The sequence below is a fragment of the Anomaloglossus baeobatrachus genome, chromosome 11 (genome assembly GCF_048569485.1).
Source record: "Anomaloglossus baeobatrachus isolate aAnoBae1 chromosome 11, aAnoBae1.hap1, whole genome shotgun sequence".
Lineage (NCBI taxonomy): Eukaryota > Metazoa > Chordata > Amphibia > Anura > Aromobatidae > Anomaloglossus > Anomaloglossus baeobatrachus.
The window spans coordinates 22,336,206-22,361,709 of NC_134363.1; the positions used below are offsets into that span (position 1 = coordinate 22,336,206).

General features: G+C 41.8%; 1 protein-coding gene across 1 annotated transcript in view; it reads right to left on the minus strand.

Annotated features, from left to right (window-relative positions):
- Positions 1-1,089: 1,089 nt before the first annotated feature.
- Positions 1,090-25,504, minus strand: part of LOC142256711 (sialic acid-binding Ig-like lectin 13) — a 29,775-nt gene continuing 5,360 nt past the window's right edge. The window contains exons 2-9 of the mRNA XM_075328563.1: positions 24,470-24,627; positions 22,314-22,691; positions 19,783-20,049; positions 16,182-16,214; positions 15,703-15,960; positions 15,020-15,148; positions 5,501-5,550; positions 1,090-4,508 (exon numbers count right to left, since the gene is read on the minus strand). Coding sequence (XP_075184678.1) covers positions 4,458-4,508; positions 5,501-5,550; positions 15,020-15,148; positions 15,703-15,960; positions 16,182-16,214; positions 19,783-20,049; positions 22,314-22,691; positions 24,470-24,512 — 1,209 coding nt within the window. The 5' untranslated portion in view covers positions 24,513-24,627 and the 3' untranslated portion in view covers positions 1,090-4,457. The remainder of the gene's footprint in view (positions 4,509-5,500; positions 5,551-15,019; positions 15,149-15,702; positions 15,961-16,181; positions 16,215-19,782; positions 20,050-22,313; positions 22,692-24,469; positions 24,628-25,504) is intronic.

A 25,504-nucleotide genomic window follows, 5' to 3' on the forward strand; every position in this document is an offset into this window, starting at 1 on the left:
AAGGGCTAGGACGTGATCATCTCTCCTAAACCATGGGGCTGGACCCAGTAGAGGCGTAAGAGGGAGCCACATGCTTAGTTAGTGAGTTGATGCTGTGACATGGAGGGGAGAGGATCTGTTGCTGTGACCAGGTATTGTTGCCCATGATTGTAAAGCTGGATACATGTGCTACGATCATGATGTTGGTCATTTAGATATGAGGAACTATCCTAAGGACTATTGTTGACATCCGTTATCCGGAGGAACATAAGGTGTATTGTAACTAGAAATTGGTGCATCGTTAGCCTGCCTGGGTGATTAATACAACCCACGACCTCAGATCTTTATACCATTTATCCACTTTATCCTGTATCTGGTGGGGGGCTGTAAATCTCTGTTCCTCCATCTTTCAGACTTGGCTTCTGGAACCTTCTTCATACTTGAGTTACATGTAGTAATTGTTTAAAGGGATGGGACGGGATCATCTCACCTATACCAGGGGGCTTATCCTAGTAGAGGTGGAAGAGTGAACCACATGCTTAGTTAGTGATTTGATGCTGTGATGTGAAAGAGCGAGGATCTGTTGCTGTTGCCAGGTCTTGGTGACCATGAATGGACTATAGAGATTGGAGCTGAATACACATGTTATGGTCTGGATTTGAGGAACTATACTAAGGACTATTTCTGATATTCATCGTCTGGATTGGAGGAACTATCCTAAGAATTATTACTGATATATGTCATCAGGATCTGAGGAACTATCCTAAGAACTATTTTTGATATCTGTCATCTGGAGGAGTAGAGGGACTATTGTCAATAAAAATGGTTGCATCGTTCACCTGACTTGGTGACTAATACAACCCACGACCTCAGATCTTCACAAGGGATTATTCCAGAATACAGGGAAGAATATTTTCAGTTAAAAAATGTATACTGTAAAGGACTCAATACAGTCCATAAAATGAAGTCTTTGTAGGAAATGCAAGACCTCTGTTTTGTACTGTTTTTACAGAAAGGGTCAATGAAAAAACCTGAAACCTACGTGAAGACATGCGATACAGCAGATGAGGTTAGTTTAACTTCTTTAATTAAAGATATTAAAGTTCACCAACCAAAAATAAATATCCACGCTGTGTACGTAAAAAAAGACTATAGCACTGATTCACCAAAGTAGCCAGCACACAACTGAAATAAAATTATATGTTTCTTGAGTTCAATAATTCATATAAAATCAATTAAAAATCAGAAATTAAATAAAGAAAAAGGCAACACAAAACAGGGGGAAAGAAAAAAGTGTACAGTGCGGTAAAGGAGAAACAGTACAATAGTTAACCAAGTTTAAAGAAGTAAAAAAATGCACCTTACGGACACAAGACATAAAATTTTCTAGATACCGTAGGTCTAACTTTAGTTTTCCAGTCCCAACACATACAGACTAAAAAAAAAATATTCAATTTTTCCTAGTTTTCCTTAAGGCTACTTTCACACATCAGTTTTCTGCATTCAGGCACAATCCTTTTTTTTCCTGATCCAATGGATCCGGCAAAAAATGTAAAAACTGTATCCACCGGATCCGGTTTTTTACAGATCCGTTATGCCGGATGCGTAAAAAAACTGATCCGTTGGATCCGTTTTGCATTCGTTTTGTCTGCTTTTTTGCTGGATGCGTTTTTTTCAAAACATTGGAGCATGCGCAGTTTACAAAAATGGATCCGGCAGCCGCATCCATTTTTTTCCGCATTGCGCCAGATCCGGCGTCCATAGGCTTCCATTGTAAAACACGCCGGCGCGATGCGGTTTTTTTGCCGGACAAAAAAACGTTGCAAGATACGTTGCCTCCGGTCGCCGCTTTAATTAATTTTGCCGCATCCGGAAAACACCAGATGCAACGCAAAGCCATCAGGCACAATCCGGTAACAATGCAAATCTATGGGGATAAAACGGATGCGGTACCGGATCCGTTTAACCCGTTTTTTTCGGAATTGTACCTGATGGAAAAAAACTGATGTGTGAAAGTAGCCTAAGTAGTAATGCATATCTATATTCTTGCATTCATTGTTTGCATGCTTTAGCATTTCAGACTGCAACTGTCTTTTTTTTGTTATTACATGTCATGTTAAGTTTTGCATCTGTTCAGACTGCATTTTGGGAGTGCCGTCAGTCTTTTTGTGTAGATCATGGAGTCATGCCCTCTGACTGTGCACCCCTCCCCCATTAGCCACAGGTGATTTTCTTCAGTAGAAGGTTCCTACTTGCCCATACACATGGCGGTTTGTAACCCAGAGAAAGACTTCAGTTTAGTGTAGGTTCCCAGTATACGAGATATGCCTTGATATGGCTACTGGGCAGATATAGAAATGGCCATTTTTGTATGCTAAATATCTCAATTTTTCCTAGATTTACTGAAGACGTAATGCATATCTATATTTTTGCATTCATTGTTTTCATGCTTTAGCATTTCAGAGTGCAACTGTCTTTTTTTGTTATGTTCAGTTTTGCAACTGTTCAGACTGCATTTTGGGAGTGCCATCATTCTTTTTTACCGGCAACACATAAGAACTAGTTAATCAAATTTTTGAAAATCGGGGCTTCTTTGTTGTGCTTTTGGACCATACAAATAATTAGTTTTTTGACAGTTTTTTTTAACCGTTACTGTAACAGGACGGCTTTTTTTGTTGCTCATTTGAGGATAGTTCATTTGCTCCGTCGCACTCTAATTCATCAGTTAGTATTTCTCGACCATCAACATTGATATTGGCTCTTTTTCAATGACTGTCATGCTGGGAATATTAGTCTTGGACCAGTTGTAGGGCTGGTGTAAAGCCTCATTCAGGTGTCCATGTCTTGGGCCAGTTGTAGGGCTGGTGTAAAGCCTCATTCAGATGTCCATGTCTTGGGCCAGTTGTAGGGCTGGTGTAAAGCCTCATTCAGATGTCCATGTCTTGGGCCAGTTGTAGGGCTGGTGTAAAGCCTAATTCAGATGTCCTTGTCTTGTGTCAGTTGTAAGCCTGGTGTAAAGCCTCATTCAGATGTCCATGTCTTGGGGCAGTTGTTGGGCTGGTGTAAAGCTTCATTCAGATGTCCATGTCTTGGGTCAGTAGTAGGGCTTTTGTAAAGCCTTATTCAGATGTCCATGTCTTGGGTCAGTAGTAGGGCTTTTGTAAAGCCTTATTCAGATGTCCATGTCTTGGGTCAGTAGTAGGGCTTTTGTAAAGCCTTATTCAGATGTCCATGTCTTGGGTCAGTAGTAGGGCTCTTGTAAAGCCTTATTCAGATGTCCATGTCTTGGGTCAGTTGTAGGGCTGGTGTAAAGTTTCATTCGGATGTTCATGTCTTGGGTCAGTTGTAGGGCTGGTGTAAAGCCTCATTCAGATGTCCATGTCTTGGGCCAGTTGTAGGGCTGGTGTAAAGCCTAATTCAGATTTCCTTGTCTTGTGTCAGTTGTAAGCCTGGTGTAAAGCCTCATTCAGATGTCCATGTCTTGGGTCAGTTGTTGGGCTGGTGTAAAGCTTCATTCAGATGTCCATGTCTTGGGTCAGTAGTAGGGCTTTTGTAAAGCCTTATTCAGATGTCCATGTCTTGGGTCAGTTGTAGGGCTGGTGTAAAGTTTCATTCGGATGTTCATGTCTTGGGTCACTTGTAGGGCTGGTGTAAAGCCTCATTCAGATGTCCATGTCTTGGGCCAGTTGTAGGGCTGGTGTAAAGCCTAATTCAGATGTCCTTGTCTTGTGTCAGTTGTAAGCCTGGTGTAAAGCCTCATTTAGATGTCCATGTCTTGGGTCAGTTGTTGGGCTGGTGTAAAGCTTCATTCAGATGTCCATGTCTTGGGTCAGTAGTAGGGCTTTTGTAAAGCCTTATTCAGATGTCCATGTCTTGGGTCAGTAGTAGGGCTTTTGTAAAGCCTTATTCAGATGTCCATGTCTTGGGTCAGTAGTAGGGCTTTTGTAAAGCCTTATTCAGATGTCCATGTCTTGGGTCAGTTGTAGGGCTGGTGTAAAGTTTCATTTGGATGTTCATGTCTTGGGTCAGTTGTAGGGCTGGAGTAAAGCCTCATTCAGAGATCCACGTAGCACAGTTCATTTATGGACCGTGATAGATGGACTGGCCACTGGTCTCCTGACATGAACTTGGCAGTCTTCTTTATGCCTACAAGGCTGTCAAGTCTGGAATATGGGACCTGGGTCCGTTCTTGTTTCATGGACCATAAATAGATTTGACTATGTGGACTTCTGAATGAGGCTTTAGATTGTTCTGGGGTGCATAACATGAAATTAGGATTACATGGTTGGCAGCATTGTGCTCCAGTGGTTCCCAGTATTGTTTTGTATCACTGCAGTTTAACACTAGAACTACTGAGGTAGTCAGTTTGACTACTTTGCACCATGTATTTCTATAAAGGTGTCACGAGTCCAGTAGTTCTAGTGTTAAATCTGACCAAGCACAGCTGCGTCCTCATTGTGTTTGGGTGCATTTATTTTTCACTGCATTTTAAAGCTCTGGTAGACGTCATTTTTTTGTCCTTTCAGTTCCTAAAAATGAAAAAAAAAAAAAATCATGTTATTTTTTTCATGAACACAGTGACAAATTTGCAACTTTAAGGCTCTGTAAAACAAAATTAAAAACAAAAGTGAGGCGGCTTACCCACCCCTCAATCACACAGCCTCATAAATCCCTTCAATGTCAATGTATATGAAATAATTTATTTGGAAAGAAGGATGCAGTTTATGCTTTTCTGTCTCTGACTGGGAGGCAGCCTGCTGCAGCAGAAACCTCCCCCTCTTCTGCCTGTCAAATCACACCTCTTGATCACCTATTTTATGCACCAGATATGTATAGCGTTTTAGTTCTGAAGGTTGTTTTCAGCCACAGACATTGTAAGGGATTGTGCAGTAATTATTTTGCCCATTGGGAGGTGCTATTCTTTTACTCCTCGGGTCAGTAAAAAGGCATAGAAGTAGCCGCTTCCTATATAGTTTACAAGTTTTGGATCAGACCATAGCAGTAGAATAGCATCAGAGAGAGCACAGTCCAGATCATTGCACAGCTCTATCGCTGGTCTGAACTGTCAATCTTCAGGAAGACACAACCCCATCAAAGAGACCACAGGTCAGACCAGGGGTGCAGCTGTAATGCTGGCCTGAACTGTGAGTGTTTAGGAGGACACCAACCCCATCAAAGAAAGAATTCAGACCAGTGGTGCAGCTGTAACGATGGTCTGAACAGTCAATCTTCAGGAGAACACCACCCAATCAGAGAGAGCACAGTTCAGATGAGTGGTGAAGCTGTAAGGATAGTTTGAACTGTCAATCTTCAGGAGGAAATCAACCCATCAAGTGGAAGCCAGGAGATAGTGGAGTGGTGCTGAAGACCGAAGACAACAATATAGGCTGTGAAATAATCATTTGGTTTTATGTTTTATTGGGAAGCTTAATTTACAAAAAATAATTATTTCTCCTAAATACTTTCCGTACACCGGAGAATAAAAAAATAATAATGTTACTTTCCCAAAAGCAGCACTTACCTGATATGTGGATTCTGGTTCCTCCTTTCCAAGGTCAGGAGATGGCTTTCCTAGGAAAAGAGATCCTTTTTAAGTCGAATAACCGTGCAGCGCATTTTCATAAATATTGAGTGGATAATCTAATATTAATTATTAATATATATATATATATATATATATATATATATATATATTCTCACAAATAAGCTTCTGTTATGAAAACATTTCTTTTTATTATTTGAAAAAGGGACATATTAAAACACTTCACAGATATGAAAGACAGCATTTCACCAACAAGTGAACCAATAATAACATTTCTCCCAAGGATGGCCTTATACCTGAATATTACCCATCAATCTTGATAATAATAATGACTAGAGATGAGCGAACCGGTCCCGGTTCGGCTCGAGGCGGTTCGCCGAACGGAGGTCCCGTTCGAGTTCGGTTCGTCGAACGTTCGACGAACCGAACTCGAGCCAATAGGCTATAATGGGAGGCAATCACAAACACATAAAAATGCATGATAAATGTACACAAACAGTTAATAAACATTGCCATAACACTTACCAGTCATCGCGATCCCTTCTGCACTCTGGCTCCTGCCGCTATTCCATCCGATGATCGCTGAATCCTCCCGGCGACCGGCACTGCCAGCAGTGATGCAGGACCTATCGGGACGTCAAAATAGCCATGTGACCAGTCACGTGGCTATTATCTCATTGGCTACAGACTGGTCACATGACTATGACGCGTCATGTAGGACCTGCGAGTGCATCTCTCCGGTACACGGTGCACATATGTGTATCGCCGTGTACCGGCGACATGCTTTAGCACACGGTCGACTCCCCGTCCCGTTAGCGACCGGCTGACACAGCCGGTCATTAACGGAGATCACCGTTGCCATAGCAACGCAGTTAGCGGTGACGTCACCGCTAACCGCGGCTCCGAGAGCACCATTGCTATGGTAACGCGTCTGTTAGCGTTACCGCTGTTACCGCTGACAGCCAGCACTGATCACTCACGGAGTGAAGGCTGCACGATTGTAGTGAGCATTGTAGTGAGGATGAGGTTCCCCAGCCCCAAGTGATGAGCTGGTGAACCTCATCCTTCCTCACTACAATCGTCACTACTACTACACTAGTGAGGATTGTAGTGAGGATTGTAGTGAGGATGAGGTTCCCCAGCCCCAAGTGATGGGCTGGTGCACATCATCCTCACTACAATCGTCACTACTACTACACTACAAAGAAGACAGAAGAGCAGGATCGTGGAGGGCTGACAGGGGGTAATAAAGATGGAGTCTCTAATGTGTCTGTGTATTTATTTCTATTAAAGTATTTTTTCTCTGTGTGGTGTTTTTTTTAACCCTTTATTGGAGATTCTTAATGGCCGGGTCAAACGTGCCTGACATTAAGAATCTCTGGCTTAATACTGGCTAGTAAAACAAAGCCAGTATTAACTCATGATTACCCAAACAAGCCACCCGGCTCCAGGGCTGTTGGAAGAGTTGGATACAGCGCCAGATGATGGCGCTTCTATGAGAGCGCCATTTTCTGGGACGGCTGCGGACTGTAATTCGCAGCAGAGGCGCCCAGAAACCTCAGGCTAACCTGTGCTGCGGATTCCAATCCCCAGCTGCCTAGTTGTACCCGGCTGGACACAAAAATGGGGCGAAGCCCACGTCATTTGTTTTTTAATTATTTCATGAAATAAGTGAAATAATTAAAAAAAAACGGGCTTCCCTATATTTTTGGTTCCCAGCCGGGTACAAATAGGCAACTGGGGGTTGGAGGCAGCCCGTGGCTGCCTGCTGTACCTGGCTAGCATACAAAAATATGGCGAAGCCCACGTCATTTTTTTGGTGGGCAAAAAAATTCTGCATACAGTCCTGGATGGAGTATGCTGAGCCTTGTAGTTCTGCAGCTGCTGTCTGCTCTTCTCCATACAGACAGAGAGCAGCTGCAGAACTACAAGGCTCAGGATACTCCATCCAGGACTGTATGCAGAAGTTTTTTGCCCCCTGAAAAAATTATGTGGGCTTCGCCATATTTTTGTATGCTAGCCAGGTACAGCAGGCAGGTACGGCTGCCCCCAACCCCCAGTTGCCTATTTGTACCCGACTGGGAACCAAAAATAAAGGGAAGCCCTTTTTTTATTATTTCATGAATTTCATGAAATAATTAGAAAACAAATGACGTAGTCTTCGCCCCATTTTTGTGTCCAGCCAGGTACAACAAGGCAGCTGGGGATTGGAATCCGCAGCACAGGTTGGCCTGAGCTTTCTGGGCCCCACTGCTGCGAATTGCAGTCTGCAGCCGCCTCAGAAAATGGCATTTTCATAGAAGCGCCATCTTCTGGCGCTGTATCCAATTCTTCCAGCACCTGCCTGCTATACCTGGCTAGCATACAAAATATGGTGAAGCTCACGTCCTTTTTTTGTAGTTTTTTGGCAAAAAAAATAAAAAATGCTTCCCTGGATTTTCCATTGCCAGTGAAGGTAACACCAAGCAGTGGGGGTTAGCAGCCAGTAGCTGCTTGGATTACCCTTAGCTAGCAATACAAAAAATGCAGTGGGAGCCCATATATATTTTTTTTAATTATTTATTTAAATAACTACAAATAAAATGAGCTTCCCTGTATTTTGATTGCTGGACATCACAGTGCTGTAAAAATAAATCTTTAAAAAAATGACGTAGCGCTCCGCGGTATTTTTGATTCTCAGCGCAGATAAAGCAGACAGCTATGGGTTGCCACCCCCATCTGCCTGCCGTTACCTTGGTTGGCAATCAATATACAGGGTAGCCCATTAATTTTTTCTATTTAAAAAATAGTTAAAAAAAAAATGACGTTGGGTCCCCCCATTTTTGATAGCCAGCTAGGGTAAAGCAGACGGCTGTAGCCTGAAAACCACAGCTGGCAGCTTTACCGTGGTTGGGGATCCAATGTGGAGGTCCCCTCAGGCTCTTTTTTATAATCATTTTATAAATATTAATAATTACACAATAAAAGTAGGGTCCCCCCCAAATTGGATCACCAGCCAAGGTAAAGCGGACAGCTGTGGTCTGGTATTCTCAGGGTGGGAAGGTCCATAGTTATTGGGCCTTCACAGCCTAAAAATAGCAGGCCGCAGGCACCCCAGATGTGGCGCATCCACTAGATGCGCCAATCCGGGCGCTTCACCCCAGCTCATCCCGTGCCCTGGTGCAGTGGCAAACGGGGTAATAAATCGGGTTGATACTAGCTGTAAAGTCACCTGAGATCAAGCCCAGCAGTTTGTGATGTCATGGCGTCTATTAGATACCCAACATCATAAACTGTCAGTACTAACAAAAAAAAAAAAATCGACAAAAGAAATTTATTTGAAAAAACAGTCCCCAAAACATTTCCTCTTTCACCAATTTATTGTAAGAAAAAAAATAAAGGGGTCCCACGACGACTCTGGACCGTCTGGAATATGGGGGGGAGACACTCAGGGAACGTATCCCCCATTTTCTAGGAGTGCGGACCCTTCATGTGAGGAGTGTGGGTGCAATGAATCTGCACTCACTCTTCTCGGGTCCACAGCAGCAGAGTCCATGTCGTAATGGTTGCTACCAAAGCTGCAATGCCCTGCTCATGAGGTAAGGGCATGCCTAATCAGGAGAACTACTGTAGAGGAAGCTCTGCTCACTGGTATATAGGTGCTCAGAGGTAATAATAGATAAAATTAGTGAGTAACCTCGGCACTCTAAATCTCCCAGACTAAGTCAGTAAGTCACAACGGATAGTAATGCAAAATCACTCTTTATTGGTCCGTATTAAGAAAAACATTTTTTTTCATAAGCATATATGTTTTTGTCCAAAACAAGTTACAAATGACGTTTCGGCCTGAGCCTTCGTCAGATTGGACTTATCTGCATGTAATCATGAAAAATGACAATAATCAGTATCACATAAGAGTGAGAGAACAATAACATAAACTCGAACAATGTAGAGGTACAATTGGGATGCAGCAAAAAAATTGCAACAGAGCAAGAAATGAAACACATGATACAAATGTCATAATACAGTACAAGGACAATATAGTAATGACAAATATCGGGTCAGAGTAGGCTTAGACAGCTCTGGTACGAAAGAGATGTCAATCATAAAGTAACATGTGCAGTAGGTGTAGAGCTACAGTATGCATGGCAGAGCTAATGGGTAGACCGACCATAGAAAAAGAACAGAGAAAAAGTGGAGAAAAAGTGGAGAAAAAGTGGAGAATAAGTGGAGAATAAGTGGAGAATAAGTGGAGAATAAGTGGAGAAAAAATGGAGAAAAAAATGGAGAAAAAGTGGAGAAAAAGTGGAGAATAAGTGGAGAACAAAATGGAGAAAAAAATGGAGAAAAAGTGGAGAAAAAATGTAGAAAAAGTGGAGAAAAAATGGAGAAAAAAATGGAGAAAAAGTGGAGAAAAAATGTAGAAAAAGTGGAGAAAAAGTGGAGAAAAAGTGGAGAAAAAATGGAGAAAAAAATGGAGAAAAAGTGGAGAAAAAATGTAGAAAAAGTGGAGAAAAAGTGGAGAAAAAATGGAGAAAAAAATGGAGAAAAAGTGGAGAAAAAATGTAGAAAAAGTGGAGAAAAAGTGGAGAAAAAATGGAGAAAAAAATGGAGAAAAAGTGGAGAAAAAATGTAGAAAAAGTGGAGAAAAAGTGGAGAAAAAATGGAGAAAAAGTGGAGAATAAGTGGAGAAAAAATGGAGAAAAAAATGGAGAAAAAGTGGAGAAAAAGTGGAGAATAAGTGGAGAAAAAATGGAGAAAAAAATGGAGAAAAAGAGGAGAAAAAATGTAAAAAAGTGGAGAAAAAGTGGAGAAAAAATGGAGAAAAAAATGGAGAAAAAGTGGAGAAAAAATGTAGAAAAAGTGGAGAAAAAGTGGAGAAAAAATGGAGAAAAAGTGGATAAAAAGTGGAGAATAAGTGGAGAAAAAATGGAGAAAAAAATGGAGAAAAAGTGGAGAAAAAGTGGAGAATAAGTGTAGAAAAAATGGAGAATAAGTGGAGAAAAAATGGAGAAAAAAATGGAGAAAAAGTGGAGAAAAAGTGGAGAAAAAGTGGAGAAAAAGTGGAGAAAAAATGGAGAAAAAATGGAGAAAAAATGGAGAATAAGTGGAGAATAAGTGGAGAAAAAATGGAGAATAAGTGGAGAATAAGTGGAGAAAAAATGGATAAAAAAATGGATAAAAAGTGGATAAAAAATGGATAAAAAGTGGAGAATAAGTGGAGAATAAGTGGAGAATAAGTGGAGAATAAGTGGAGAATAAATGGAGAAAAAGTGGAGAAAAAGTGGAGAAAAAGTGGAGAAAAAGTGGAGAAAAAGTGGAGAAAAAGTGGAGAAAAAGTGGAGCACCCTTTGGTGCCTTTCATGTGGCACTAAGGGGGCTTAGCTTTGTATTTAGCCAAAAAAATTAAAAAAAAATGACGTAGGGTTCCCCCTAGTTTTGTAGCCAGCTAGGGTAAAGCAGACGGCTGCAGCCTGCAGACCACAGCTGGCAACCTCACCTTGGCTGGTAATCCAAAACTGAGGGCACCCCACGCTGTTATTTTAAATTAAATAAATAATTTAAAAAAAAAACAACACGTAGGGGTCCCCCCAAAATTGGATCACCAGCCAAGGTAAAGCAGACAGCTGGGGCCTGATATTCTCAGACTAGGGAGGTCCATGGTTATTGGACTCTCCCCAGCCTAAAAATAGCAGGCCGCAGCCGCCCCAGAAGTGGCGCATCCATTAGATGCGCCAATCCTGGTGCTTCGCCCCAGCTCATCCCGCGCCCTGGTGCGGTGGCAAACGGGGTAATATATGGGGTTAATACCAGATGTGTAATGTCACCTGGCACCAAGCCTTGGGGTTGGTGAGGTCAGGCGTCTATCAGATACCCGACATCACCAACCCAGTCAGTAATAAAAAAAAAAATAGACGACAAACACATTTTTATTTGAAAAAACACTCCCCAAAACATTCCCTCTTTAACCAATTTATTAGAATGAAAAACAAATCCAGGTCTGGTGTAATCCAAGGGGTTGCCATGACGATCCACACTGTCCCAGTCAATGAAGAGCAGGATGTTCCCCATTGGCTGGGAGAGCAGTGCAGTGACCTGAGCTAACATCAATGGGTCAGCCCAGGTAACTGCAGGGGATGACAAGTGCTGCTGTCAGTGAGGTACATTACCTGCGCTGATCTCCAGCACACTGACAGCCCCTGTCACTGAGTTCAATGACCGGCGCCTTCACTCCAAGTATCGCGAGAGGCCCGTGACATCACCGCTAGTCAGTCTCGGGTCGGAAGCGAGAGAAGGGATGTGACAAGTGGCAGCCATAGAGGACAGTGACAGCGCTGAGGTCGGGATGGCGGGACTTCATCACCGCAGGTAAGCCGAGCGGGGCCATGTGTGTGTGTGTGTGTGTGTGTGTGTGTGTGTGTGTGAGTGTGTGTGTGTGTGTGTATGTGTACATGCCACGGGCAGGATGGGGTGGAGCGAGCTGAGCGGGGAAGTGTGGGCTTCCTGCACGTAACTAGGATAAACATCGGGTTACTAACCAAAGCGCTTTGGTTGGATACCCGATGTTTATCTTGGTTACCAGCTTCTGGCAGGCTTTCAGCGATGGCTCCTGCACACTGTAGCTGTAAAAAGCCCTGCTTTTTGCTGCTAGAACCGTTCTCGAACGTATCTAGAACTATCGAGCTTTTGCAAAAAGCTCGAGTTCTAGTTCGATCTAGAACAGGCCCCAAAATCACTCGAGCCTAGAACTGGAGAACCACGAACCACGAACCGCGCTCAACTCTAATAAGGACACAGTCGGGCTATAGTTATGGTGAAAAGGTTTTACAGTCGACTATAAGTCAATTGTCATATGTCCGAGTCACAATTTATGGAGTTTAATTCTGAGGACAACCCCAGAGATTAGGGACTGTAGATCTGTATCTATGGCAAATTAGCCACTAGATAAAGCCCCAGTCTAAACTATGTATAGATTGACTAGGTACTAATAGATCTAAAGGAATTTAATTCTAAATACAGCCCCAGACAATATTAATATAATAATATAGCCATTTGGATCACAAGGATCTTAGTTAGATGTTATGCATAACCCCTGTTGTGTATCATTTACCTATTATGATATAGCGAGAGAGTTTAGGCATAAGTCAAATTAATTTTTATGACTCAAAGTTTAAAGGAGAAAAAGAAACAAAAAATACACCCAATATATTATTACTGTTACGTTACATCACTAAAGAACTTGTCCCGACACGTTTCTCTTCCCCAGAAGGAGGTTCTTCAGGGATCAGTAACATCATACAAAATGTATCAAATTGGCGTATATACAACCATTCATGTGTCCATCATTCTTGACAAAGGAAACTGGAATGGCAATCTCAATAAGCTGATACAGCTGTGGTCCTGGGTTATTTTCAAAGAGGTATAATCCTGTGTTTATAAGATGGAACAGGTAGTCGGTATCCAGAATGTTCCCAATATTCAAGAACTAGTGTTGAGCGGACCCGGATTGGCAAAATCCGGATCAGCACGGTTCGCGAGTCCGATCCGAGTACGACCAGTACCCAAGATTTGGGGTGCACGATCCGGATCCGGGATTTTTTTTTTTTTCCCTCTCTCTCTCTCTCTCTCTCTCTCTCTCTCTCTCAATGGGAGAAGGTCCAGTTACCAGGGAGAGGTATCGATCAATCCATAGATAGTTTAGACTTGGGCTGTATCTAGTGGCTAATTTGCCATAGATACAGATCTTCAGTACCTAATCTCTGGGGTTGTCCTCAGAATTAAACTCCATAAATTGTGACTCGGATTTATGACAATTGACCTATAGTCGACTGTAAAACCTTTTCACCATAACTAACTTTTCCACGTCTTTTTTCAGCTCACCCCTCCATACAGATCTTTTCCAGGTCTTTCAGGTCACCCCTCCATACAGATCTTTACAGGTCTTCTCCATATATTTCAGGTCACTCCTCCATACACATCTTCTCAAGATCTTTCAGGTTTCAGCTGTCACTGGGCAACATTGAGTTTCAGCTCCTTCAAAGATTTTCTCTTGGGTTCAGGTCTGGAGACTGGCTAGTGCACTCCAGGACCTTGAAATGCTTCTTATGGAGCCGCACCTTAGTTACCCTGGCTGTGTGTTTCAAATTATTCTCATACTAGAAAACCCAGCAATGACCCATCTTCAATGATCTTACTAAGGATAGAAGGTTATTGGCCAAAATCTTGTGTTACATTGCCCCATCCTTCCTCTCTTCAATGCAGGGCAGTTGCCCTGTTTCCTTTGCTGAAAGCAACCCCAAAGTATGATGTTTCCCCTCCATGTTTCAAGGGTGGAACAAAGGTCTTGGGGTTGTACTCATCCTTGTGCTTCCAAACACGGCAAATAGAGTTAACATCAAAAAGTTCTATTTTGGTCTCATCTGAACACATGACTTTCTCCCATGTCTTCTATGGATCATCCAGATGGTCATTAGTGAACTTTAAACAGGTCTGGACACGTGCTGGCGTCAGCAGAGGGATCTTGTGTGCCATGAAGGTTTTTAATCCATGACGGCGTAGTGAGTTACTAATCATAATCTTTGAGACTGTGGTCCCAGCTCTCTTCAGGTCATTGACCAGGTTTTCCCATGTAGTTCTGGGCTGATTCCTGACCTTTCTCAGAATCAACTTCACCTCCTGAGTCAAGATCTTGCATGGAGACCCAGACTGAGTAAGATTGACAGTCATTTTGTGTTTCTTCCATTTTCTAATAATTGTTCCAACAGTTGTTGTCTTCTCACCAAGCTGCTTGCCTATTGAACTGTAGCCCATCTCAGCCTTGTGCAGGTCTACAATTTTGTCCCTTATGTCTTTAGGCAGCTCTTTGGTCTTGGCCATGAGGGAGAGGTTAGAATTATACATTGTGATATTCTCGATTTTTGTTTTTCAGTCTGTCACAGATCAAGTATACCTTCGATAAAAATTACAGACCTCTCCCTTCTTTGTAGGTGAGAAAACTTGCAAAATTAGCAGCAGATCAAACTCTTATTTTCCTCACTGTTACATGGATGAGTGCTATCTGATGTTTTATTGGAGAGCCCTCGGACCAATATTACGCTAAGGCTGCAGGGCCGACCAACGCTTTATTTTTCTCATGATGATCTAGCATGAGAAAAAAAATTCCAGCATGCTACCATTGTCAGTGTATATTGGATGGAGCGCACCCATACACAAGTCTACGTGTGTATGGAATTCATTGGTTTGCACTCGGATGTCTAATGCCATTTTACAAACTGCAGATGATTGTAACAGTCAGAGAAGGTTTACATGACCTCAGAAACAACAGCAAAGTCTTCTCCATAATGCCTTGTAGCTTTCGCACAGCCAAACAAGTGGGATGAATAGAGACTGTATAAAAGCCAAGGCAGGGAATGCAGCAACCATTATAGTGTGATTTAGGATAGTGAGAGGATGTCACAGTTCACAGCTCATTAATAGAGATAGGAAGACAAGTATTGAACAGATACGATATCTTCTTACCTAATTGTCTGTTTTCCATTTTTTTCTTCATAAAGAAGTAGGTTCCCACAAAAATGAGGACGAGGGCACCAATATTTCCAATTACTATCCCAATAATGATGGTAAAATCCATGGTTGCATGAGCACAAGCTATAAAGATAATAATGATGAAGTCTTTATATTATAACAGTATAACAATTCATGATGTGCTATCTCCTATATAATGCGGTCTTGTACTTTTGATGCTTTCTTCCCTCTAATTCGTCTTTTTTACCTCTAATTCATCTTTATCCCCCAATATGTTCTCTAAAAATTACTATATTGTATGCTAGGAGTTTTTCAGAGAAACCTGCTTCTTTCACCTCCTATAGACTTTCACGTTACTAGATAGGAAATAACAGTTGATGCTCATAATAGTCTATGGAGAGAAAACTGGGGAGGAGGAGCTAGAGATAGTGACACATATCGTACTGATAGTTCACCTTCTTAAATGCTGTATTCTCCAACAAAAGTAAATTTAGATTTAATATTAAAAATAATGAGAATGATAATTATATACAGTGTTTTCACAAAAATAAGACCTACCCCGAAAATAAGCCTTAGCGCATTTTTCAAGGCAAAAAATAATATAAGACGTCATCTTATTTTTGGGGAAACAGGGAAATTAAATTATAATATAACTATTGTATAATGATAATACTTACGTTGCGCAATTGCATTGATATTTTTGCTTTTTATCCCTTTTTTAGTCATTACTGAGCAGGTGTAGACACCGGTACGTTCCGTCGCCATGTTGTCTAGTTTGAGCACCAGCTCTTTACCAGTCCCATGCTGGGAAGCTTTATTCTTCTTATCAGTCCCGGTGTCATTAAGAAATAGGCCACTTTCTGCTGAGCAGTTAATTATCACTGATGAACCTTCTTCAGCTCTGATGATATTGTTTGATTTATTTATTCCTTTTTCTGGAAATAAAAAAGAAAGTTTGCAACCATTGTGAGCATTAAGCAATGAAAATATAAATCCCTCCATTTGATTTACAAGCATTTTGCAATTTTTTAACAATTTATTGTATCATGTTGTGAAAAACCTTTAAGAACCCAAGCCCCTGACCTATCCCAGTTCACGAGAAATAAAGCAAGTGAGAAAATTATTTTCTGTTCCTTATGTAAAAATTTTGTCTTACCGATGACCTCTCCAGTGATGGCAACAGTAGAATCTGCAACAGAATAAAGAGGATACATTAAATACCTGTGGATACCTATGCCTTCACAGGTAGCAGAGCTGGTATTGTTGTGGGACCTCGTGTGGATTACGTAGGACCCTTGTCTTTGGGGGGTTAATAAAGTGGTGAAAGATGGTGTTTTTTTGTATTTTATTTCAAATAGAGGATTTTTTTCTTTTTGCGTTTCTTTCTTTTCACTTACAGATTAGTAATGGGGGATCTCATAGACAGCCCTTATTACTAATTATTAATCTAGGGCTTAGTGGCAGCTTTCAGCTGCCATTATCCCCTTATTACCCTGATTGCCACCGCACCAGAGCAATCTGGAAGAGCCTGGTAAAGTGATGGGATTGTCACATGTAAAGGATGCGACAATTTTGGGCAGCTGCAGGCTGTTATTTTTAGGCTGGGGGAGCCAAATAAGCATGGGTCTCCCAAGCCTTGAGAATACCAGCCCCCAGCTGTCGGGCTTTATCTTGGGTGGGTATAAAAATTGGAGGGGGGCATATGCCAATTTTTTAAACTATTTATTTAAATTTTAAAGATCCGCATACGGTTCCTCTTATTTTCTTATTTTGATAAACAGCCTAGATAAGCACATGGCTGGGGGCTGCAGCCTGTAGCTTAATGCTTTATCTGTGCTGTATTAATATATAGGGGAACTGCACTGCATTTTCTACATTTATTTATTTTACATCAGCAGAATGTTTCAGAGAGGGTGGGGGTCATGGCCTGACTGCAGCCAATTAGAGATGCCGGTAGGTGGGAAAAGCAGTGAATATGCATTAGGGATAATTATCCGCCTCTGGAGTAGCAATGAAGCTACAGGGAGACTCTGTAATTATGTACTGCTTTAACTCTTTTGCTTCCATTTTTTTACAGTAGCCAATTACAGCCATGGCAATACTTGACATGGCTGTGATGGGCAGTAAGAGGATGGTTTTTGCCATCCGAACATTTACCGATCCTTGGCAAGATTGCTGACTTTTGCGGTAAATGTTCAGAAGTCCAATCCTGATCCGGCTAAAGATCATATGATTTTAACATTTTCCGATCTTTGCCGATCAGGATTGCTCATCTCTAGTATGTATACAGCTTTTTCTTCAACTCTACCCAAAAGTGTTGAATTGGGTTGAGGTCTGGGGACTGTGGGGCTAATTCAGCTCCTCTACTTCTTTGTCATTGAACCCTTTCTTTGCCAATCTCAGTGTATGCTTTGGGTTGTTGTACCACTGGAACACTATGTCATCCTTTTTCTACCCATAGTACTTGACTGTATGAAGTAACTCGTCTTGTAGGATACTCAAATATAGCTCAGTATTGAAACCATCATACATCCTCTTCAAGAATTCAACGCCTTTGGCTATGGAGCAATAAACCCCATATTATAAAGCTCCCTCCAAGGAACTTAACAGGTCCTTCAATTTCTCGATCGGTTAGCCCCTTTTCTAGTTTTTTTTCTAGACCCATTTGTGCCCATCAGAGCCTAGTCCAGGGTTCCCCAACTCCAGTCCTTGAGGGCCGCCAACAGTGCATGTTTTCATGATTTCCTTAGCATTGCATGGGTGTTGGAATCATCAACTGTGCATGTGAATAAATTATCACATGTGCAATACTAAGGAAATCCTGAAAATCTGCACTGTTGGCGGCCCTCGAGGACTGGAATTGGGGACCCATGGCCTAGTCTATTGACTTTCATCTTATCAATCCAAATCACCCTTTCACGAGTACGTCACACCCTGCTGTGACCTCTAAGGTACCTGGGATCAGAAGGTCATGGCGTTTGGCTGATCACATACTCTTTTGAGCCCTTTTGGCAATAATCTTGCATAAAGTGAAATTATTTCCTTTCAGTGTCGAAGGTGTTAAGAGTTCTTTTGTTTCTTTGCTGAAAGTCCTTGTAGTTATCTCAGCTGCTGGACCTTATGACCTTATTAGTCTTCTATTTAAACTCACTCCTAGATCTATCCTATACCAGTTATAGATCTTTTATGCTGACCACTCTGATGAAGTTGTCCCAGTTGAAACTGTGGAGTTCTTTCCAGTAGAAGCTGTGAATTCCCTTAGTAGAGAAGCCTTGGAGTTCTTTTTGTGTTTTGTCCTGCCAGTTCACCTCTCTCCATGTGTTGTCTTATTGCAGTAGTATGACTAGCATCTTGGAGCTCTACACACAAGCTAAGGTGAGTCCAAGGTCAGCCAGGGCCTGGGCACATGATCGCGCATAGGGAGAAGGACCCATCTAGGGATGTTAGGGATCGCAGGGATCAGACTGAGGGGAGTGTTAAGGAGTGACCCCTTCCCCTATCACCAGGGCCTCCTTTATATCATTTCCCTGGTGTTCCTCTCCTATTGCATCACATGCTGAGCATTTCCTTGCCAGACACACCCATTTCCAATCTTCTACTGTTCACTTTTTGTACTTTTTTGGCAAACTCACGCTGACGCTTCTTATGATGATTTTGAAGTCGAGGCTTCTTCACTTTTTTCGGGACACCATTCCAGACTTGTGGAACATGCATCCCATGGTGTTTCCATAGACATCTGTGATCTCACTATTAGGAAGCATTCAAGCCACTTTCACTACCGTGTTTGTCGCCCCAGAGCTGATAGACCTTGTGATGACCTTACTTGTGACTCCAATATTTTGCCTGGGCGTCCACCTCTTGGCTTTTGAATGGATGAACTGACTTCATTTCACATTTTTCCAACATCATGACCTCGAATGATGTAGTTTGGCAATGTGCTTGGCCGAGAGACCGCTATCGATGAGCTGGATGACGCTGTTTTTCTTTTCTTGGGAAATGATCTTCATGGCTGCTCCTTGATTTGAACCAGTAACTTTCACTTGGGAATCAACCTCATAACACATTCAGCTATTAGGGAGTTTGAGAACAAGTTGTAGTTTGTAGTATACAGGAAAAAAAGATTTTTTTCTCGACCAGAAGCAAAACAGTAATGATGCTGCGCTATGACAAGAATCTGCATAACAAATCATATGCTAAGTAGTGGCAAGTCAACTTTATGTATGAGATAGCCAAGATGACTGTCTATAAAATGAAGGTCGTCTCACATTTGAAGCTGTAGTGGAAGATGAGATATGAAGCCTGATGGTGAGATATGGAGCCAAAATTTCAAAACATTGTTACCCTTTTGCTCATCAGTGTGCATTATTTTGGATTGTGTCATAAAGTGTTTGCATCACCTCAACCTTAAGGAGGGCTGAGTTTATGAAACGTATGGCTTCTACAGATTAGAACCTGTGTTTTTGGACCCAATCTCGAGGAGTGTCGTATATTAACGCAAATTGCATTGCAAAATATGTTATTATTCTACATACAGGACGGATATCATCATATATTTTGTAGTTGCTGAATCATCAAAGTAGAGATAGACCAAAGTGGAAAGTGAGTCACCCCAACATCAAGACAAAATTGGGTTGCTTTTTTGCTAAGCCTTTTTGGCCCATTTTCAGTTGAAGTCTGGGTCCACCAGGGAAAGAGAATCTTTAGATTTTTTCTTGGACCTCTTCAACCCTGAAAATGGTTATTTCATAAGAACTTACAGTAGACATCAAGAAGAATGGTTTTCCTGGTCATCTTCCCCTTGGCATTTGTCATTTCACATGTGATATTTTCCAGGTGATCATTTCTAGATGGGGTAAATGTTACGGTAGATAAATTTTTCTTCCAGACGTCGGCCACATTACTTTTCTTCCACTGGAAATATAGTGATGTTCCAGGGCAATTTCTTGGTGGAGAACAGGTCAGGGTCTTATCGATACCAGTAATGAGGGTCCCAGGATCTGAGATGATCGGTTCTTCTGTGAGATCTACAAAAGAAATAAGAATTTATTATGATTTCTGACAAATATCTACAAGAATGGATCCAACAGAAATTGGAAAAATTAGAAAACGTTAGGATCTTTTCACTATGGGAGGTGTAATGAGGCCAGAACAAGACTCTTATAGACTTGTATTGAGTTGTGAATAGAGATGAGCGGACCCGATGAAGTTTAGGTTCTGCAGGTTTATCCGAACTTTAGATAAAGTTCTGTTCTAGACCTGAACTTGACCCAAATCCCATTGGAAGTCACTGATTGGGCAGTTCGGGTCTCTGCCCACATATAGCTAGCCATAAGCGGAGCACTTCTAAGGTTTTTTCATTTGTATTTTTTGTATACAGTAAATCTAATAACATTGATTTTATCACCAGTGTGAGACGTTCAAACACTGAGCCCCAAGCACTCATAATCACAGCACAGATCGATCGAGTTGTTTGCATATGTGAAGAACCCAAACTCAAACACTGTTTTTTTTTTTTTTGCAAGTTATGTGTTCATTACGAAAACATCAAAGTTTAAACTTCAGGTCCACTCATCTCTAGTTGTGACCTCCAACGTGCTCCATTAAACAGTGGAGCTGCCGGCAGGTCACAAATTAACAAAGACCGTCAGGAGCGGCGGTGATAGACAATGAAGCCACCGGAGGGTGAGTATGAGAACTTTGATCAGGGAACTTTGATTTGAAGCACCACTCCAGGGGTGAAATTAAAAAAACTGCTGCAGGGGAGATTTAAGAAAAGTGGGCACCTCTATAATAATAGTAGTAAGTGTACAATGCATAGTGAAAAGGAAATAATTATTAAAAAAAAAAAAAAAGAGCAAAAACCCCCTAAGCTTTTATTAAAGTATTTTATGTATGAAAAACACCAATGCAGACAACTAAAACTAAGTCAATTTCAGCTTTGCCCATAAATTTGCAATAGGAATGAGATCAGGGCTTTGTGACGGCCACTCCAAAACCATGACTTTGTTATCCTTAAGCCACTTTGTAACCAGCAAGCAAGGCGACCTACAAACAGGGCTCAGTTATACCAGTTCTGTCAGGAGGAATCGGCCCAAATTCCTACCAACTATTGTGAGAAGCTGTGGAAGGATCCAAAACATTTCCCTCAAGTCATACAGTGTCAGGGCAATGCCACCAAATATTAATGACATGGAGGGAAACTTCACTGTGCAGAAAGTAGTAAAAATGCCTTGAATCGTTAAAAAAGCAAGAAAATTTGCAAAAAACAATGTGAGCAATAGAGAGAACAGACTGGGCTTAAATATTGAGACAATAGACTCCATTACAGGGTATATAAGGAAGAGAAATTCGGTGGAGAAGACGTCTACGGCTACAAGAAAGATGAAAGAAATGAAAGAAGAGATGAAAGAAGAGAAAAATTAAAGATAATAAATAAATATATATATATATATATATATATATATATATATATATATATATATATATATATATATATGTGTGTGTATGTGTGTGTGCTGAAGAAATAGCACAGCATCAAAATTAACATGTAAAGAGCTAATAACAAAATATATGTATTTGCCAAAAAAATAAATACATAAGTAAAAGATAAATTAATAGAAAAATCTCTTTAAGGGGAGGAGAAACTCAGTGGGAAGACGACTCTGCGGCGCATCAGTGCAGATCCGGCTGTCAGTCAGTACTGGGGGCGCGGTTACAGCCGCTACTCACTATGTGCTTAGCGGTGACTGAACCTGCACCGGCCGCGCCTCTATGACGGAAAGCTCTTGCTGCATTTGGCGCCCAAATGAAAGAACTGTGCAGGGATGATATCCTCTTTCTATTATTCACTGTCCTGGGATGCACTCAAATCAATTAAATCAAAAGGTATTTTATATATATACAGGTAAATATGTGTGTTTGGGGGGGGAACAAACTCTGGCCCAATATAAGAGCCATTCAGTGTCCGCTCCTGGGACAGAGGTGACGCAGCGCTGCAGAGTACGGGCATGCAAAGGATTCTTTGTCATCTGACTATAGAGACATATTGGACTGCGTAATGTCTGCAGACACAAAGCCACGTTTTTTTGTTTTGTTTTTTTTTTCAAGACTGTTTTTTTCTTAATTTATTTGTGATAGAATAACATGGTTTAATGTGGAGATCACAGCCTGGAAATACTTCATGAGGTGCAACATCTTTTACTCCTAAGTTATTAGATGTTATATAATATGCAGCACAGTGACATAGACAGAGCACACACAGGTCACAGTTGTATCAAGATTCTCTTACCGGTCACAGTAATGACGATTGGTCCTCTATAGCCATAACTATATTTCACTCTACTGTTTTTGCTTTCTTCAAATCTGTAGAAATACCGCCCCTCATCTTCTTTCCTGGCGTCAGTTATGGTCAGGGTGCAGTCTCCATTATCGGGATTTCCCGTCAGACGGAAGTTTGTTGTTTTCACATCACTGGATTTATCATTAGTGGCTGCGATATAATATCGATAGAATGGGTCCCACCTCTGTATCCAGTATCCGGTGGAATTATTGAACAGACTTCTATTATCAGCGATGAAGGTGCAGGGAATCGTGACGCAGAGACCCTCCTGTACAGTGACATTGGAATCCACTTGGATAGAATATCCCGGTATCTGGCCTGTGATACCTGTAGAAGGACAAAAAAGTATCATTGTTACATATCGGGAAATCCACGTATCAAATACTTCACAACTATATAAATATTTTGAGTTTTGTTTCTTAAAAGGACTCTGTCAGCACAAAATGACTGTTCAAACCAAGCATAGGTGCTGCTAAGTGCATCCCTGAATGGGCAAACGTTTACGTGCACCTTGCCTTGTACTATATCTGCACCCCACTTCTTTGATTGACAGCTCTGGCTTAATAGAGCCAGAAAAAGGCAGAAATAGGTGTAAAACAAGTGGGCGGAGCGCTGAACTGCCCAATTAGTGATTGCTCTTAGGGTTCAAGTCAAGTACAGAGTATTTTAATTGTTTAAAAAAACTTATATATTTTAATCATTTGGGCAAGTGCTAACATAATAACATACTAACATAGTTTCTAAGGCTAACCTTATATCCATCTAGTCCAGCCAATTTTAGTGCAGCTTTTCTGAACTGTTGAACCAGGGGAAGGTAAAAACCCACAGAGTAGAAGCCAGTTTTCTTCATAGGGAAAAAAATATTTCCCGACTCCTAAGCTGGGTCACCTCTCTACCTGTAATATTATGTTATGCATAACCTTCTATACTTTTGCTATCAAGAAAAGCATCCATTCCTCTCTTAAATTCTTTCAGTGAGTTGGCCATCACCACCTCCTCAGGAAGAGAGTTCCAGAACCTCACTGCTCTTACCGTGAAGAACCCTCTTCTATGCTGATGTAGGAATTTTCTTTCCTCCAAAGGAAGAGAATGCCCCCTTGTTCTTGTCACAGTCCTTTGTACAAACAAATCACGGGAGAGATCTCTCTATGGCCCTCTGATATACTTGTACATATTTAATAGGTCTCCCCAAAAGGGGGCTTTACACGCTACGAAATCGCTAATGCGGAGTCGTTGGGGTCACGTATTTGGTGACGCACATCCGGTCGCTTTAGCGATGCTGTTGTGTGTGACACCTATGAGCGATTTTGCATCATCGCAAAAACGTGCAGAATCACTCATCGGTGACATGGGGGTCCATTCTCTAATATCGTTACTGCAGCAGTAACGAAGTTGTTCCTCGTTCCTGCGGCAGCACACATCGCTCCGTGTGACACCGCAGGAACGAGGAAGCTCTCCCCTGCCTCCCGCCTACAATGCGGAAGGAAGGAGGTGGGCGGGATGTTACGTCCCGCTCATCTCCGCCCCTCCGCTGCTATTGGGCGTCGGTTTAGTGACGCAGCTGTGACGTCGCTGTGACGCTGAATGAACCGCCCCCTTAGAAAGGAGGCGGTTCCCCGGTCACAGTAACGTCACCGGGCAGGTAAGTACATGTGACGGGTCTGGGCGATGTTGTGTGGAATGGGCAGCGATTTGCCCGTGTCGCACAACAGATGGGGACGGGTACCCACACTAGCGATATCGGTACCAATATCGCAGCGTATAAAGCGGCCTTAAGTCTTCTCTTTTCTAGAGTAAATAGACCTAATTTTGATAACCTTTCTGGGTATTGTAATGCATCCACTCCATTTAATATTCTACTTGCCCACAATTACACACAATACTCCAAGTGTGGTCTGACGAGTGATTTGTACAGAGGGAGAATGATGTTTTCATCTCGTGCCCCCAGACCTCTTCTAATGCATCCCATCACCCTATTTGCTCGAGTCCTAGACACTAAACATTGGCAAAATAAAGCAAACAAATTGGAAATTGGCAAAACTATTCAAACTGTTTCAAAACAAACCTTGCATCAAGTTATCGATGCTGTATGAAGTAGTACTTACCTTTCCAGAAGAGAGGGAGGAGAACCACAACACTAATCCACATGATGCTGGGCTTTATGCGCCTCCTCTTGATACTGAGATGATCTTTTGGTTGAGTTGTTGAGTAGATTTTAGATTCTATTGAATAGATTGGATCTCACTTTCTCTGTTCTGTTGTTCTGTAGGATAAAAGCAAAAGTGAATAAAAAACTTGCCAAAACTAGATCTATGCGAGAGAATAGAATCCAAATTGTGTCATTGTTTCCATCTTGTCTTATAACTAATGACGTCATAGGGTTCAGTTAACACTGATGACCGGGGAAGTTTCACATTTCCGTTCACGCCCCTCCTCAAATTGGTGCATAGTTGAGAGGAACTTTTCATTTGTCTGTGACCCTATATAAACTGGTCACATGTACTAATAAAGGGGAATTCTTTAAGTACACCATACTGTCCCACTGCACTATGGGAAATCCTGAGCAGTACAGCGTAAACTCCCCTATATGACAGCAGAGTGCTAATAGAGACAAGTAACCCTGCACAATAGCAGACCAGGAGTAGTACAGGAAAGTCACCACCAGATGGCAGCAGAATAGTCAGAGATCTGAGTCAGTTATTTGAGGTCAAAACAAAGTACATGGAGAAAAACCAAACACAGAGTGGAAAGTTACGGGGTCAGGAGCCGGTCAGTATGGAGAAAGCAAAGGAGAGGGAGAGAACCAAGTCAGGGATGGGGCCTACGTGAAATACCGGGAAGTCAAAATACACAAGGGGATAAGGTAGGAGGGGCGGGGCCGGGAGCAGGCTGACAGATACGAGTCAAGAAGTCAGAGGAATGCGGTAGGACGGATCAGGGAACTCACGAGAGCCAGCTACATATGCTATAGACAGAGACTATAACTGACACTGCATAAAAGGAGCAGTGGCCAGATATAATGTCCCGGAATCAGGAATGAGGCAGAGGGATGTTAACTAGGGATGAGCGAATGTATTCGCCACTATTCGGTATCCGAAGGATAAAAATACTTCTGCTCCGATACTTTTAGTTTAATTTGT